Here is a 17,572-nt window from a genome sequence, read left to right on the forward strand (position 1 = left end):
GCAAATATCAAAATGTGTGTCATACATTTATCGGAATCACTTTTCTGTGTTATTTAACTAACGGTGCGGAATGTCAGCATTGAACATGTCCTACCTCCTTTTCGGTGTCTGACTGGTTTGTCCTGCCCCCTCAGAGCGCCGAGGACACGGGCGCGGTTCCAGCATTGAGGGACTGGGTACATCTTGTTTACTGTCCGCTCTTTTGAGTGCGCACATTTCTGGTGGTGGAACATTAGAGGCGAACACCTCAAGTGGACCGTCCTGGCTAAATTGCCCCTCAGTGCCCAAAGGGTTATGTGGGGTTACGGGGTGTGGGTCTGGGTTGAGGTGCTCTTCCGGGGGGGAGATGCTCGAATGTCCTCCTTCTGCACTGTCGGCATTCTGTGAAATAAAGAAAACGCAAATCTGAGTTGAGTGACTGTCCATTTCCAGACGACAGAAATAACAATGTAATAACACTGAAACTGCACCCCCCCCCCCCCCCCCCCCACCCAACCCCAGTGTCAGCCTAGGCAACAGAAAGGACAAATTAAATACATTGCCATTCCTTCAGTGTCAGTGGGATGCGGTTCTGGGGGTCCTATCCAGCGATATTCTGGACTTAGCTGCATTTGGCAGAGAGCAGCGGGTCAACAAGGAGGTTCATAGCCCCCTGCTCAAGGGCAACTAGAGATAGGCAGTAAATACTGGCCTTGCAAAGCACGCCGAAACCACTTGAATGATCCATCCCAGAATACACCACATGGTCAATTGGTTGCAATTAATTCCGAATTATGGGTGGAAATTGTCCTTTATTTCAAACCGATCACCCATCATTTTGTGATTGTATTCTCACTGAACTAAGCTGCATCTGCTTCTTCAACTTTTGCGGGTTTCTCCTCTACAGAATTTTAATTCTCCTGAATTTCACCAAGATTTCCCTCCATGGGTTCGAGAATCCTCTCCTCTTCTTCCCTGAGATCTCTGAGTAAACGCTGCTCTTTCTCAGTGAGAATCTGGCGCATTTTACTGAACTCGGATGCGATGTGGGTCTGCAGACTGACCGACTGTTCCTACCAAATGAAATGTGAAACATAATTAATATCCCGCGATAAAGGGAACAAAACGAACCGAGATCCCAGAAAATCAGCACAGGGAGACCTTACCCTAACTTCAGAAATCTTCCCTTGCTGCTGCTGCTCCATTTCTAGAACGTCGATTGAGAGAATCTAAGGAAGATTTCTCCTATTCCTGGGCCTGGGGGAGAAAATCAAAAAATAAAAGTGTTAGGCCCTGAAAATGTGATCAGATAATCAGGGGATCAAATCTGTTCCCTTTTACCTTGTAGATTTCAACAGCTTCTTTAATCGGGATGAAGCTGTGCTCTCTGTGTTCCCGCGAATCTCTACAAATCAGACAGATCGATTTCTTGTCCGTTTCACAAAACAGCTTCAGTACTTCCTGATGTTCCTCACAGTGGTTTACTTTCCTTCTCTTCCAGATTCAGCTTTAATTTTCGAGCTGTCTCAGCAAGTTTCACCAAGACCCGACTCGCTCTGAGGTTTCTGGAGATTCCTGTCTACGTTCTGGGCAGGAATTTATCTCCTTTTTCGCAACTACAGGAGCGGCAGAAGCTGTGTCCGCACTACAGTGAAACTGGATCAGTGAAGAAATCGAGACAAATGGGACAAAGTCCCTTCTTGTTCGAACTTTCCTCCTGCCGTCTGGAAGTTACCTAACCACTGCCCCTCCCATCCCCATCACTGCTCCTGCCCCTCCCCATCACTGCTGCCCCTCCCCATCATTGCCCCTCCCCATCACTGTCCCTCCACCTCCCCATTACTGCCCCTCCCCCTCCCCATCACTGCCCCTCCCCCTCCCCATCAGAACCCCTCCCCATCACTGCCCTGCCCCCTCCCCATCACTGCCCCTCCCCTCCCCATCACTGCCCCTCCCATCCCCATCACTGCTCCTGCCCCTCCCCATCACTGCCCCTCCCCATCACTGCCCCTCCCCATCACTGCCCTCCCCATCACTGCCCCTCCCCCTCCCCATCACTGCCCCTCCCCTCTCCATCACTGCCCCTCCCCATTACTGCCCCTCCCCCATCACTGCCCCTACCCATCACTGCCCCTCCCCCTCCCCATCACTGCCCCTCCCCTCTCCATCACTGCCCCTCCCCATTACTGCCCCTCCCCCTCCCCATCCCTGCCCCTCCCCCTCCCCATCACTGCCCCTCCCCTCCCCATCACTGCCCCTCCCCCTCCCCATCACTGCCCCTCCCCATCATTGCCCCTACCCATCACTGCCCCAACCCATCACTGCCCCTACCGCTCCCCATCACTGCCCCTCCCCCTCCCCATCACTGCCCCTCTCTCTCCCCATCACTGCCCCTCCCCCTCCCCATCACTGCCCCTCCCCCTCCCCATCACTGCCCTCCCCCTCCCCATCACTGCCCCTCCCCTTCCCATCACTGCTCCTGCCCCCCCCATCATTGCCCCTCCCCTCCCCATCACTGCTCCTGCCCCTCCCCCTCCCCATCACTGCCCCTCCCACTTGCATCTGCCCCTCCCCCTTGCATCACTGTTCCTCCCCACCCCATCACTGCCCCTCCCTCTTCATCGCTGCCCCTCCCTCCCCATCACTGCCCCCCCCTCCCCATCACTGCCCCTCCCCCTCCCCATCACTGCCCCCCTCCCCATCACGACTGCCCCCTCACCCTCCCCATCACTGCCCCTCCCCATCACTGCCCCCCCCCCTCCCCATCACTGCCCCTCCCCTCCCATCACTGCCCCTCCCCCTCCCCATCACTGCCCCTCCCCATCACTGCCCCACCCCCTCCCTCATCACTGCCCCACCCTCCCCATCACTGCCCCTCCCCCTCCCCATCACTGCCCCTCCCCCTCCCATCACTGCCCCCCTCCCCATCACTGCCCCCTCCCTCCCCCTCCCCATCACTGTCCCTCCCCATCACTGCCCCTCCCCCTCCCCATCACTGCCCCTCCCCATCACTGGCCCTCCCATCACTGCCCCCCCCTCCCCATCACTGCCCCTCCCCATCACTGCCCCTCCCCCTCCCCATCACTGCCCCTCCCCTCCCCATCACTGCCCCCTCCCCCTCCCCATCACTGCCCCTCCCCATCACTGCCCCTCCCCATCACTGGCCCCTCCCCCTCCCCATCACTGCCCCCCTCCCCTCCCCATCACTGCCCCTCCCCCTCCCCATCACTGCCCCTCCCCTCCCCATCACTGCCCCTCCCTATCACTGCCCCTCCCCCTCCCCTTCACTGCCCCCTCCCCCTCCACATCACTGCCCCCTCCCCATCACTGCCCCTCCCCCTCCCCATCACTGCCCCTCCCCTCCCCATCACTGCCCCTCCCCATCATTGCCCCTCCCCCTCCCCATCACTGCCCCCCCATCACTGCCCCTCCCCCTCCCCATCACTGCCCCTCCCCTCCCCATCACTGCCCCTCCCCAGCACTGCCCCTCCCCCTCCCCATCACTGCCCTCCCCCTCCCCTCACTGCCCCTCCCCCTCCCCATCACTGCCCCTCCCCCTCCCCATCACTGCCCCCTCCCCATCACTGCCCCTCCCCCTCCCCATCACTGCCCCTCCCCCTCCCCATCACTGCCCCTCCCCTCCCCATCACTGCCCCTCCCCATCACTGCCCCTCCCCATCACTGCCCCTCCCCATCACTGCCCCTCCCCTCCCCATCACTGCCCCTCCCCATCACTGCCCCTCCCCCTCCCCATCACTGCCCCTCCCCATCACTGCCCCTCCCCCTCCCCATCACTGCCCCTCCCTCCCCATCACTGCCCCTCCCCATCACTGCCCCCTCACCCTCCCCATCACTGCCCCTCCCCATCACTGCCCCCCCCCTCCCCATCACTGCCCCTCCCCTCCCCATCACTGCCCCTCCCCCTCCCCATCACTGCCCCTCCCCATCACTGCCCCACCCCCTCCCCATCACTGCCCCACCCCTCCCCATCACTGCCCCTCCCCCTCCCCATCACTGCCCCTCCCCCTCCCCATCACTGCCCCCCTCCCCATCACTGCCCCCTCCCTCCCCCTCCCCATCACTGTCCCTCCCCATCACTGCCCCTCCCCCTCCCCATCACTGCCCTCCCCATCACTGGCCCTCCCCATCACTGCCCCCCCTCCCCATCACTGCCCCTCCCCATCACTGCCCCTCCCCCTCCCCATCACTGCCCCTCCCCTCCCCATCACTGCCCCCTCCCCCTCCCCATCACTGCCCCTCCCCATCACTGCCCCTCCCCATCACTGCCCCTCCCCCTCCCCATCACTGCCCCCTCCCCTCCCCATCACTGCCCCTCCCCCTCCCCATCACTGCCCCTCCCCTCCCCATCACTGCCCCTCCCTATCACTGCCCCTCCCCCTCCCCTTCACTGCCCCCTCCCCCTCCACATCACTGCCCCTCCCCATCACTGCCCCTCCCCCTCCCCATCACTGCCCCTCCCCTCCCCATCACTGCCCCTCCCCATCATTGCCCCTCCCCCTCCCCATCACTGCCCCCCCATCACTGCCCCCTCCCCCTCCCCATCACTGCCCCTCCCCTCCCCATCACTGCCCCTCCCCAGCACTGCCCCTCCCCCTCCCCATCACTGCCCCTCCCCCTCCCCATCACTGCCCCTCCCCCTCCCCATCACTGCCCCTCCCCCTCCCCATCACTGCCCCCTCCCCATCACTGCCCCTCCCCCTCCCCATCACTGCCCTCCCCCTCCCCATCACTGCCCCTCCCCTCCCCATCACTGCCCCTCCCCATCACTGCCCCTCCCCATCACTGCCCCTCCCCATCACTGCCCCTCCCCTCCCCATCTCTGCCCCCTCCCCATCACTGCCCCTCCCCCTCCCCATCACTGCCCCTCCCCATCACTGCCCCTCCCCCTCCCCATCACTGCCCCTCCCTCCCCATCACTGCCCCTCCCCATCACTGCCCCCCTCCCCCTCCCCATCACTGCCCCTCCCCCTCCCCATCACTGCCCCTCCCCCTCCCCATCACTGCCTCACCCCCATCACTGCCCCTCCCCTCCCCATCACTGCCCATCCCACTCCCCATCACTGCCCCTCCCCCTCCCCATCACTGCCCCTCCCTCCCCATCACTGCCCTCCCTCCCCATCACTGCCCCACCCCATCACTGCCCCCCCTCTCCATCACTGCCCCCCTCCACATCTCTGTCCCCGTCCCCATCACTGCCCCCCGTCCCCATCACTGCCCCTCCCTCCCCATCACTGCCCCCCGTCCCCATCACTGCCCCCCCTCCCCATCACTGCCCCCCTCCACATCTCTGTCCCCGTCCCCATCACTGCCCCCCGTCCCCATCACTGCCCCTCCCTCTCCCCATCACCTCACAGCATGTTTCGGGGCTTGTCGGAGGAAACCCACGCAGACACGGGGAGAACGTGCAGACTCCACACAGACAGTAACCCAGCGGGGAATCGAACCTGGGACTCTGGCGCTGGGAAGCAACAGTGCTAACCACTGAGCTACCGTGCTGCCTTAAATGGCGCTGAAGGCAACATAAATCTCACAGGTTCAGAAAAAAAATCCAAAAAATAATGTCAAGATGTCAACCAAGACCAGAACAAACCGGCAGGACAGGAACTATTGCCAAATTAAAATATCTGAACACATTGTAGCAAGGCAAATAGACATCAGCTAAAATGATATGATGTCATAACCATCATTGAGACCTGGGGCGAAATTCTCCCCTACCCGACGGGGCGGTGGGTCCTGGCGTAGCAGTGTGGCGCCAACCACTCTGGGTCTGGCCTCCCCAAAGGTGCGGAGAGATACCGCACCTTTAGGGGCTAGGCCCGTGCCGGAGTGGCTCCCGCTCCGCCGACTGGCGCCAACGGCCTTTGGCGCCACGATGCCTGGCCGAAAGGCCATCGCCAGTCGGCATGAGTCCGCGCATGCGCCGGAGCGTCAGCGGCCGCTGACGTCACCACTGGCGCATGCGCGGAGGAGGGGTCTCTTCTGCCTTCGCCATAGTGCCCCCATGGCACAGGCCCGCCCGCCGATCGGTGTGCCCCGATCGTGGGCCAGGCCACCGTGGGGGCACACCCCGGGGTCCGATCGCCCCGCGCCCTCCCAGGACCCCGGGGGCCCGCGCGCGCCGCCTGCTCCTGCCGGCACAGAGGTGGTTTAAACCACGTCGGTGGGAGAGGCCTGACAGCGGCAGGACTTTGGCCCATCGCGGGCTGGAGAATCGCCGGGGGGGGGGGCCCGCTGACTGGCGGGGCGCAATTCCCACCCCCGCCGATTCCCAGGTGGCGGAGAATTCAAGCCACGGCAGGACCAGGATTTACGCAGGTCCCGGGCGATTCAGAGAATTCCGCCCCGATTACAAGCTGAACGTCACTCGGAGAGAGATTCACGATTTACAGCCTTTATAAAGAGCAGGGAAATGAGGATTTTGACAACAATGTGGACATGAGTCACGGTCACTGCAGTTTAAATAAGGGGGTGACACAAAAGGCAACTATCCTACCTGGTTGGTTAGGGGTTGAAGTGAGAAATGTAGCTGCAGAGCGTTGGTGAATTAAGCAGAGACGGACAAAAAGAAATACAGTGACTGGTTTTCAAACAGAGTCATGTCAGGGACAGAGAGCAAAGAACAAATGGAGTTTCAAAGGCAGCTAGCATTGAAATGGCTTTCCATTTAAACATGTTATTGAACAGGGAAGTAGCATGTCACCTTACATTTAATAATGAATATTGAGTCTAAATCAAACCACCATCTCATGTTCAGGAAACATGCAGACAAGGGAGAACCACAATGACTCAGGTTTGGTGGCAACAGCACCCACCGCTGACTTTGAGGAATACTGCCAACCCCCAAAAGAATAACCAGCAAAGAGAGGGACTGAGTCAATAATTTGATGCTTAGGGAACACCTAGTCCGACAATAACCACAACATAACCACTTTGTGGTCCAAGACTTTGAAGAAAGCGGCTGGTAAAGATGTGGCGATCTCTGTCCCCTCTCTCTGGGAAGTTCACATCTGTCCTGGTGAAGAACAGCAGTGATGTCAGTAAGCAGTGTGAGCTGGCCAACCACAGAAACTACACTGTGCCCACTGCAGAAGGAAAAGTTCAAACCTCTGTCTCCCGTGCTTTAAAACACCGCCCGCCTTTTTATTACAAGGGAGGAATTCGAAATTCCGTCAATATAAATTAAATGGGAAAAAAAAAGAAATGAAAATCGCTTATTGTCACGAGTAGGCTTCAATGAAGTTACCGTGAAAAGCCCCTAGTTGCCACATTCCGGCGCCTGTTCGGGGAGGCTGGCACGGGAACAGGATGTTTTTGCGGTTAATTAAGGTCATTGGCAGTAATTATGAAGTTAGAAAGTTGTTAAAAATCTAAATATACATCATTCACAATGTGTAGTGCCTGAAAAGTGCATTACAGAAGAACTGACCATAATCACGGCCAGATTATGTTCATAAGTAATTAGAGAGGATTGTCCATCCAGTTTAAAGCGGTACAGAAAGTACTGCAGGTGGGGACAAACGGTTACAAGATCATCAATAGATTTAATGAAAGTGTAAAACTGTGGCAGATGGAGTTCAAGGTGGGAGGATGCTTTGAACATAAAGAAATGAGCCCAGCGTAAATTCTAATTGGTGTGACCCCAGCAAATGTGACCGGATAGAGAAAGTTAACGGTCCAAACACACTGGTTTAATCCTCTGTGACGCTCGTGGTCCAGGAAAATCCCGAGCTTCTGGGGATTCCCACTCAGGGTGTGTCGGATCTGCGGACTGTGCCAGCAACATGTTTCCTGGTAGGTCTCGGCCTTACAGCCCAGTAACCAACTTCGGATCTCAGGTCATCACCCTCTTATGGACTGACCTCATTAACACTACACCCTGTACGCTTCATCCCATGCCAGTGCTTATGTAGTTACATTGTGTTGCCCTATTAAGTATTTTCTTTTATTCCCCTTTCTTCCCATGGACTGAATGATCTGTTGAGCTGCTTGCAGAAAAATACTTTTCACTGTACCTCGGTACACCTGACAATAAACAAATCCAATCCAATCCAATACCCCCTTTCCCCTCCGCAGACTCTCGAGCCACTCCCAGAACCCACTCAGTCTTGTTCCCCACCTCCACCTCCCAGTAATTTCCCCCCGATGTGAATCCCTCTGATCCCAGGATGCACACACTGCATTCAAACCTCTGCGGGGTGTCCGGGGGCTCCTGCCGTTTGTCTCCGAGTCTCAGACTGGTCCGGTCCTCAGACAGGATGAGCTGGGGATTCGCTGTGGTCAGATCCAGAGTCAGAGAGGCTGGAGCTGGGGGAAAGTGACAATAACTCAGTCAGTGATTTAGTTTGGTGCTGTCATTTATTCGAAATCCTATTTCATAAAGAGCTTGTTGGAACCAACAATTCTACGGACACGTGCTTGTAGAATTACAATAGCGGTTTTAATATACTTACAACAGAGCCAGCCTGTTAGCCGTTGAACTTTCGGTGAACTGGCCGGCTGACCTTGTGGCACTGATCTTTATACAGCAGCTCCTGGGGGAGTTCTGGGCGGAGCTAAGGGAGAAGCCCAGTACAACTCTCGAGCATTCCCAGAGCTACTCCCCCTGGTGGTCAGGTAGTGCAACTGCACTTACAATGTAGACACATGTATATACAGATTATAATCCTGTGTGAATCACATTCACCACAGAGCTCACTCGGGAGATTCCCGGGAGCCCAGGGAATTTTTGAGGGGCTCCAGATTCTGGTTCCGCTCTGTGTCTCACACCTCCCATTCTCTTATGGAGCTGTCACTGTATTCCACAAAGTGGGAGCAGATTTCACAAACCACTGGTTACATTGGGAGAAAAAGTAAACTCTTTAAAATATAACAATGAGATGATGTACGTTTTAGACAAGAATAAACACTTAAAGATCTATTGTTAAAGATAATAAAATCACTTAAAGATGTAAACCACAGGCTGGTTTAGCATAGTGGGCTAAATAGCTGGTTTGTAATGCAGAACAATGCCAGCAGCGTGGGTTCAATTCCCGAACCAGCCTCCCCGAACAGGCGCCGGAATGTGGTGACTAGGGACTTTTCACAGTAACTTCATTGAAGCCTACTCGTGACAACAAGCGATTATTATTGTATTAGATACACTGTCCATTATAATACTTTGGGATTATCGACTGGAGTAAATGAATAGGCACAAAACTAAATGAAAACAGAGTAAAAAGGTCAGTTGAATACCGAAACATGAATCATCAAATGATGAAAAGAACCAGTAGCCAAGCTGAACGAGTGAAGATGTTGGGTGGGTAACTGGGTTGATGGTAGAGAATGGGATTGTTGATTCCTGCTCTGGGGTTTCAAACCCCACATTGGGTCGCACCTTTTTTATCTCAATGTTTTAATTTGTTGGCCTCAGCTATAATGAAACTCCAAAATGAGCAGTTATTTTGTTTCGGAGACTGGTTCTGTGAGAAAACAACATTGTGAAGTGACAGGGCAAATACCTATTCTGACCCTTACCGGAACCTGGCTGTTAAAAAGCTTATTCTCTGGGTGGCTGCGAATTTATGTTGTTGTAAAGGAGACAATTATATAGCTTACAGAAAATAATGCATCATTTACTGATAGACTTCAAAGCCTCAGTCACAAGCATCCCTCACTCGAACCAGCCTCACACTAGTCCTGAATCTCCACTAGTGTAGGAAGTGCTCCCCAAATGTTGCCTCTCAAATAAACGCAGCCAATAGGATTTTGCCCCCACCGGGGGTTTCCGCTTCTGGAACCGCTCCGTCACAATCTGCCCAATGCGATCAGCAAAAGTGACTACAGAGTCTGCTGCAAACCCCTGGTACACACAATCTTCCCTGTGATATCCACTACCCTGTGTTACCCTACCTACTGTGATCACCACTCCCCTGTGTTCCCAGTCTACTGTGATCACCACTCCCCTGTGTTCCCAGGGTACTGTGATCACCACTCCCCTGTGTTCCCAGGGTACTGTGATCACCACTCCCCTGTGTTCCCAGTCTACTGTGATCACCACTCCCCTGTGTTCCCAGTCTACTGTGATCACCACTCCCCTGTGTTCCCAGTCTACTGTGATCACCACTCCCCTGTGTTCCCAGGGTACTGTGATCACCACTCCCCTGTGTTCCCAGGGTACTGTGATCACCACTCCCCTGTGTTCCCAGGGTACTGTGATCACCACTCCCCTGTGTTCCCAGTCTACTGTGATCACCACTCCCCTGTGTTCCCAGTCTACTGTGATCACCACTCCCCTGTGTTCCCAGTCTACTGTGATCACCACTCCCCTGTGTTCCCAGGGTACTGTGATCACCACTCCCCTGTGTTCCCAGTCTACTGTGATCACCACTCCCCTGTGTTCCCAGGGTACTGTGATCACCACTCCCCTGTGTTCCCAGTCTACTGTGATCACCACTCCCCTGTGTTCCCAGTCTACTGTGGGACCCAGCCCTGTGTGGTCCCACTCCCCATGTGTTCCCAGTTTACCGTGGTCCCACTCCCCCTGTGTTCCCAGTTTACCGTGGTCCCCAGCCCTGTGTGGTCCCACTCCCCCTGTGTTCCCAGTCTACCGTGGTCCCCAGCCCTGTGTGGTCCCACTCCCCCTGTGTTCCCAGTTTACCGTGGTCCCACTCCCCCTGTGTTCCCAGTTTACCGTGGTCCTCAGCCCTGTGTGGTCCCACTCCCCCTGTGTTCCCAGTCTACCGTGGCCCCCAGCCCTGTGTGGTCCCACTCCCCCTGTGTTCCCAGTTTACCGTGGCCCCCAGCCCTGTGTGGTCCCACTCCCCCTGTGTTCCCAGTCTACCGTGGCCCCCAGCCCTGTGTGGTCCCACTCCCCCTGTGTTCCCAGTCTACCGTGGCCCCCAGCCCTGTGTGGTCCTCCCCCTGTGTTCCCAGTCTACCGTGGTCCTCAGCTCTGTGTGGTCCCACTCCCCCTGTGTTCCCAGTTTACCGTGGTCCCCAGCCCTGTGTGGTCCCACTCCCCCTGTGTTCCCAGTGTACCGTGGTCCCCAGCTCTGTGTGGTCCCACTCCCCCTGCGTTCCCAGTGTACCGTGGCCCCCAGCCCTGTGTGGTCCCACTCCCCCTGTGTTCCCAGTTTACTGTGGTCCCCAGCTCTGTGTGGTCCCACTCCCCCTGCGTTCCCAGTGTACCGTGGTCCCCAGCCCTGTGTGGTCCCACTCCCCCTGTGTTCCCAGTTTACCGTGGCCCCCAGCTCTGTGTGGTCCCACTCCCCCTGTGTTCCCAGTGTACCGTGGTCCCCAGCCCTGTGTGGTCCCACTCCCCCTGTGTTCCCAGTTTACCGTGGCCCCCAGCCCTGTGTGGTCCCACTCCCACTGTGTTCCCAGTTTACCGTGGCCCCCAGCTCTGTGTGGTCCCACTCCCCCTGTGTTCCCAGTTTACTGTGGTCCCCAGCTCTGTGTGGTCCCACTCCCCCTGCGTTCCCAGTGTACCGTGGTCCTCAGCCTACTGCGATCTCCACTCCCCTGTGTTCCTCTTTCTACTGTGGTGGCATCACAGCACCAGTGACCCGGGCTCAATTCTGGCCTTGGGTCACTGTCTGTGTGGAGTTTGCACATTCTCTCCGTGTTTGCGTGGATTTCCTCCGGGTGTTTCCCAATCCAGTCCAAAGGTGTGTAGGTTAGGTGGATTGGCCAGGCTAAATTGCCCCTTAGTGTCCAAGGGATGTGCAGGTTAGGTGGATTGGCCAGGCTAAATTGCCCCTTAGTGTCCAAGGGATGTGCAGGTTAGGTGGATTGGCCGTGCTAAATTGCCCCTTACTGTCCAGGGATGTGCAGGTTAGGTGGATTGGCCGTGCTAAATTGCCCTTACTGTCCAGGGATCAGCAGGTTAAGTTATGGGTTTCTGGGATAGGGTGAGGTGGACGAGTGAGTGGGCATGGGGAGAGTGCTCATTGGAAGAGTCGGTGCAAATGTGATGGGCCGAATGGCCTCCTTTTGCACTTTCGGGATTCTACGATTCCCACTGTCTCTTCTGCTCCCAGTTTCCTGTGGTCTCCAATATCCTGTGGTCTTCTCTCTCTCACTCTCTGTGGTCCAACTCCATTGAGATTCTCAGTTCCTTGTGATTCCCAGTCCCCTGAGCTCCCCCATGCCCCGCAGCGCCCCTTCCCCAGAGGCTCTCAGCCCCAGGCAGAGTGACACCACCTCAAGTATTTCCCAGGAACCGGCACACAATGCGAGTTAGAGACACAAGGTCAGTCCTGGGAGGAATCACTCCAGTAATGCAGCAAACTAAATCAGCGTGAGACAGCGTGTTCTCCGGTCCCGCCCACCGCAGGGAATGGTCACGGGCGGGACGGACAATTGGACGGACCGATTAAAGGGCGGGGGGGGGGAATCGTGACCGGAAAATCAGAGGGACAGAGGAGGGTAGAGTGGCGGGACATCAAGTGAGAAATTGGACCCGTTGCAGGAAAGAGAGCGTAGAGATGGTTAGTTTTAAAACGGCAGAGAGATTGGAACGAAGAGCAGATTCAGGGGAGGGTAGAAACGAGCTGACACCGGGGAATGATCAGGGAGGGAAGAAAATCTTTAGGAGCGTTTATCCATGTCGTGTTATTACTGTAGGATAATACAGGCTGCAACTGGATGGAGCTTTAACCAAAAGATACTCGAAGTTAATTCCATCTGATTTATTGAACCTGTCACACTGTTAGTTCAGTTCTCTGTGAGTTTGACTCTCTACGAACCTAAGTGTAGTTACTCTGTCTGACTGAACCAGACTAGCTCTTAGCCACGTGCTGGAGGTGTGATACTGTACATACACCCTGACTCACTCTGCAGATGTTCATCAGTGGAAAGAGGCGGAGTGTGAGTGCCTCGTGCCTTTTACAGTGAGATACCACCCCTCAGTGTCCTGCCTGCTCATTGGTCATGTCCTGTTCTCTGTGTTCATTAGCTGCCTGTCTGTATATCATTAGCTGCCTGTCTGTATATCATGACAATCCAGCCTTGATAGAGATGCTGTTTGATATAATGGGATGTGTTTGACATAGAAATGAGATGATCATTCAGGACTAAGGAATCCGGGGTTGATCCTCGCCCTCGCTCTCTCCCTCTCGTTCTCCCTCGCCCTCGCTCTCTCCCTCTCACTCTCCCTCGCCCTCGCTCTCTCCCTCGCACTCACTCTCTCCCTCGCATTCGCTCTCTCCCTCGCTCTCTCCCTCGCATTCGCTCTCTCCCTCGCTCTCTCCCTCGCATTCGCTCTCTCCCTCGCTCTCTCCCTCGCACTCACTCTCTCCCTCGCATTCGCTCTCTCCCTCGCTCTCTCCCTCGCATTCGCTCTCTCAGAAAGGGCAAGATTGAGAGGAGACCTGATTAAGGTATTTCAAATGAACAGAGGGTTTGATGGGTTAGACCCTGGGAGGAGGTTTCCACTTGTGGAGGAGTCCAAAGAGAGTGGAGATACATCAGGGACGGTCACTACTAAATCCAATAGGAATCCAGGAGAAACTTCATCACTGAAGTGAGGAAATTGTGGAACTCACGCTGAAATGTGGTAGCTGAGTTGTGCAGCACAGTGGATATACGTGAAGCTACATAGGTCTGTGTGGGAGGAATCACCAGAACATTGTGCCAATGTATGGTCCACCGTTTGTGGAGCATAAAGGTCGACCTGTTGGGCGGAATGGCTTTTCCTCTTCTACAAACGTCTATTTCGTTCACAGTATCATGGAACGGTGCAGACAACAGGAGGCCAATTCAGCCGCCCTCACGTCCGCAATGAGTCTGATGAAGAGGAATCCAGTTTGACACATTCGCCGCCTTTTCCCCGTGAAGCATTGACCTAATTACTCCCTGGTAGCTCCTATAGATTCTCCGTGCAGCACGATAGCAGACAAGGCATTCCAACACCCATTGTAAGGGACCAGAGAACTCTTACAGCACAGGAGGGTGCAAAAACAATCACTTTCATGGTCCAATTTTTCCCTTACCGGGTGATATCCAATTCCTGTTTGAAATGTATGATTTAATCTGTCTCTAGCTCACTCCCAGACCCCCTCTTCCACATCCTGACCATTCACTCCATAAGGAAGGTTTATCCTTAGATAACTGTTTCTTCCTATGCCCGTTACTTTAAATAGGATGGCGTGTGTTTCGATCCATCCACAGGTTCTCTCTATCGACTCCGTGCAGAGACCTCATGCTTTTTTGAATACTTGGAACACATCCTCTCTCACATTTCTCTACTCCACGGAGAACAGTCCCAAATTGATCAATGTGTCTTCGGATTAAAGGAGGTTCCCCCCATCCCAACTCTCCTTTCTTTTGTCCATGACCTCAAATCAAAGCCTTTTGCTTATCAATCCTGAACCATTCCCATGAAAACACTTTCTCTCCTGAACAAGCCCATCAAATCCCGGCTGCTGTAAGCGGAACAAGCTTTGACAAAGAGTCACCTGGAGTCGAAACGTTAGGGACGGAATTCTCCGCTCCCCACGTGGCGTGAGAGAATCGTGGGAGGGCCTCCCGACATTTTTTACGACCCCCCCACTCGGACAAATCGCCGCTCGCCGTTTCTCACGGCGAACGGTGATTCTCCGAGCCCGATGGGCCGAGCGGCCGGCCCTTCACGCCCGTTTCACCACGGCATCAACCACACCTGGTCACTGCATTCGTGAGATTTGGACGAGAGCACCGCGACTGTGCTCGGGAGGGGACAGGCCCGCGATCGGTGCCCACCGATCGAGGGGCCAGCGTCCAAAACGGACTCGCTCTTTCCCCTCCGCCGCCCGGCAAGATCAAGCCGCCACGTCTTGCCGGGCAGTGGTGGAGAAAGACGGCACCGCGCATGCGCGGGTTTGTGTCGTCTGCGTGATGAAGTAATCCGCGCATGCGCGGGTTGGAACTGGCAACCCGCGCATGCGCGCATGACTTCACATTCACGGCGTGACGAGGACGCTGCCGAGAAAGACGGAGGCCCACTCCTAGCCCCCCGGGTGGGGGTGAATTAGGTGCGGGGAGCGGGGAGTGGGCCCCGAGGCCGTCGTGAACCTCGGCCGAGTTCACGACGGCCTTCACGAATTCGGCCCCCTGCGGAGAATTCCGCCCTAGCTCTTTTCTCTCCCTACAGATGCTGCCAGACCTGCTGAGATTTTACAGCATTTGCCCAGTCTATTGATGTAACATCATCCTTCACCCCTGGAAGCAGGTTAATTAAAATACCCTGGCCAAAGAATTCACCTTTTCCCCAAAATATGGGCTGCTCGGCATGAGAAAGACCCTCCGGCTGCAGCCAAACCAGCGTTTGATACAAGTCCTCCTGGTTTTTCTTCCATACCCTCTACATCATTTTTATAGACTCCAAGGTCCCATACGCTTTATTATCTGCTCTGTTAACCTGTCCCAGCATGTCCAACAATCTGTGAGCAGACACCAGCAGTCTCTCTCCCTCCCTTTAGATCATGCAGTTTGTCTGTATCTTGTCCTTCCCCCGGACAAACCTCACAATTTCCAGTGCGGAATTCCAGCTGCCATGTATCCTCGTTACTGTCCACCGTGACGAGTGTTCCCAGTACTTCGCAAATGTGGAAATCCGAAGTAAAAGAGGAAATGCTGGAAATATTTAACGGGCCTGGCAGCATCTGTGCAGAAAGAGAGAGAGAGAGAGAAACTGGGTTATCGATGAAGGTCATGGCTGGTACAGGGGGCTAGGTTAGGGTTTCAGCGCAGGTCGGTACAGACTCGATGGGCCGAATGGCCTCCTTGTGCACTGTAGGGGCTCTGTAGACACATTTCTCTCCACAGGTTGTGCCTGAGCCGCCGAGCATCTACGCCATTCTATGATTGCACCAACCTCAATCGAGAACAAAAACAGCCATTCGACACAACTCTCGCTTTACTCTCCCTCCGCTCTGCTACTGCGGTCGCTTTTATTTTAGGAGCTCCGTGTTAATCTGTGGTGGGGCTTGACTCGTCCTTTGCCCATCCAGGGCCAAATGCGGACAAGTGGGACTAGCTTAGTGATAGAAACTGGGTGCATGGACAAGCTGGGCCGAAGGGCCTGTTTCAATGCTGTAAAGAGTGACTGATGTTCTTCCTGATGTTCCTCACAGTGAAGTTTACTTTCCTTCTCTTTCCCATTCAGCTTTAATTTTCGAGCTTTCTCAGCCAGATTCGCTAAGACCCGATTGGCTCTGAGGTTTCTTTCTGTAAACGCCTGTCTACATTCTGGGCAGGAGTTTATCTCCTTCTTTTCCCAACACTGGGTGATACAGGAGCGGCAGAAGTTGTGTCCACACTCCAGTGAAACCGGATCAGTGAAGAAATCAAGACAAATGGGACAAATTGTCTCGTCGGTCCAACTTTCCTGTTGTCTGGAAGCCATGTTCACACTCAGCACTTCCTGATTCAAACCACTTTCAGTTTCAATGTTACCTGTCTGTGAACATCTGCAGTGATTTCAGATGATATTCATGGAATGGTTATATATTAGTCACTCAATGTTTACACTAGAATCCTAAGTGAGTGTGTGTGAGAGAGAAAAGGAGAGAGAGACAGAGATAGCGCACGATAAAGGATAAAGGGGGTTAGAGATTGGTGGGGAATAATTGAATCGCGACAGAGTGAGATCGCTGGAGGATCAGCAATGGGGGAGATGGCGAGGGAGAAATAAGGACTGGTGAGGTGGAGGGAGGGGAGATGGGCAGAGTTCGGGATTTCATGAACTCTTTAAACTTATACAGAGTCACAAAGTCATACAACACAGAAACAGGCCTTTCGGCCCACCTTGTCAATGCCGACCATCACATAACAATCCATACTAATCCCATTTACCAGCAGTCCATTGCTGACTGTGCACTGCTCGTCCAGATGCTTCTTAAATGTTGCAAGGGCACATGCCTCCACCACGCTCTGGATGAAAACATGTCTCCTCCGGTCCTCTCTGAATCACTGACTCCTCACCTTAAACCTATGTCCTCTGGTCTCAGACATCTCTGCCATGGAGAAAAGATTCTTATGATCTACCCTATCTATGTCCCTCATAGTTTTGTATACCTCTACCAGACCGCCCCCCCCCCCCAGACCACCGCCCCCCCCCCCCCCCCCGCACCCTCACCACCCCCCCCCCCCCCCCCCCCCCCCCGCACCCTCACCTCCCTCCGCCTCCTCTTCCATTCCAGGCAACATCCTGGTGAATCTCCTCTGCTCTCCCCTCCAGTGCAATCACATCCTTCCGATGGTGTGGCAACCAGAGTTGCACACAATATTCCACCTGCGGCCTAACCAATGTTCTATGAAGTGGTACCAAGGCCTCCCTGCTCCTATATTCTATTCCCCGGTAATGAAGGCAATCATTCCGAGTGCCATCTTCACCACCCTGTCTACCTGTGCTGCATCTTCAGGGACCCATGGACTTGTACACCAAGGTCCCTTCGTTCCTCAATACTCCCTAAGGACCAACCATTCACTGTGTATATCCTACTCTTATTAGACCTCCCAGAATGCACCACCTCAGACTTAACAGGATTAAATTCCATCTGCCATTGCTCTGCCCAATTTACCAGCTGATCAATATAATTCTATAGCCTAAAAC

At 55.1% G+C, this 17,572-nt stretch overlaps 1 protein-coding gene across 1 annotated transcript; it reads right to left on the bottom strand.

Annotated features, from left to right (window-relative positions):
• Positions 1 to 921: 921 nt before the first annotated feature.
• LOC119976441 (E3 ubiquitin-protein ligase TRIM52-like) lies at positions 922 to 16,363 on the bottom strand. The gene is made up of 4 exons (XM_038816976.1): positions 16,069 to 16,363; positions 1,321 to 1,433; positions 1,146 to 1,236; positions 922 to 1,052 (listed from the first exon to the last, which is right to left on the bottom strand). The coding sequence occupies exons 1-3, from the start codon at positions 16,361 to 16,363 to the stop codon at positions 1,225 to 1,227; spliced, it is 420 nt and encodes a 139-aa protein (XP_038672904.1). The 3' UTR covers positions 922 to 1,052; positions 1,146 to 1,224.
• Positions 16,364 to 17,572: the final 1,209 nt, after the last annotated feature.

The sequence above is a fragment of the Scyliorhinus canicula genome, chromosome 13, assembly GCF_902713615.1.
Source record: "Scyliorhinus canicula chromosome 13, sScyCan1.1, whole genome shotgun sequence".
NCBI lineage: Eukaryota > Metazoa > Chordata > Chondrichthyes > Carcharhiniformes > Scyliorhinidae > Scyliorhinus > Scyliorhinus canicula.

Bases quoted from the DNA above. Each gene is read 5' to 3' on its own strand.
- LOC119976441 (XM_038816976.1), bottom strand. From the start codon at position 16,363: ATGGCTTCCAGACAACAGGAAAGTTGGACCGACGAGACAATTTGTCCC. The intron at 1,434-16,068 runs ATCAGTCACTCT...ATCAGGAAGTAC, and splicing joins TGAGGAACATCAGGAAGAAC to TGAAGCTGTTTTGTGAAACG.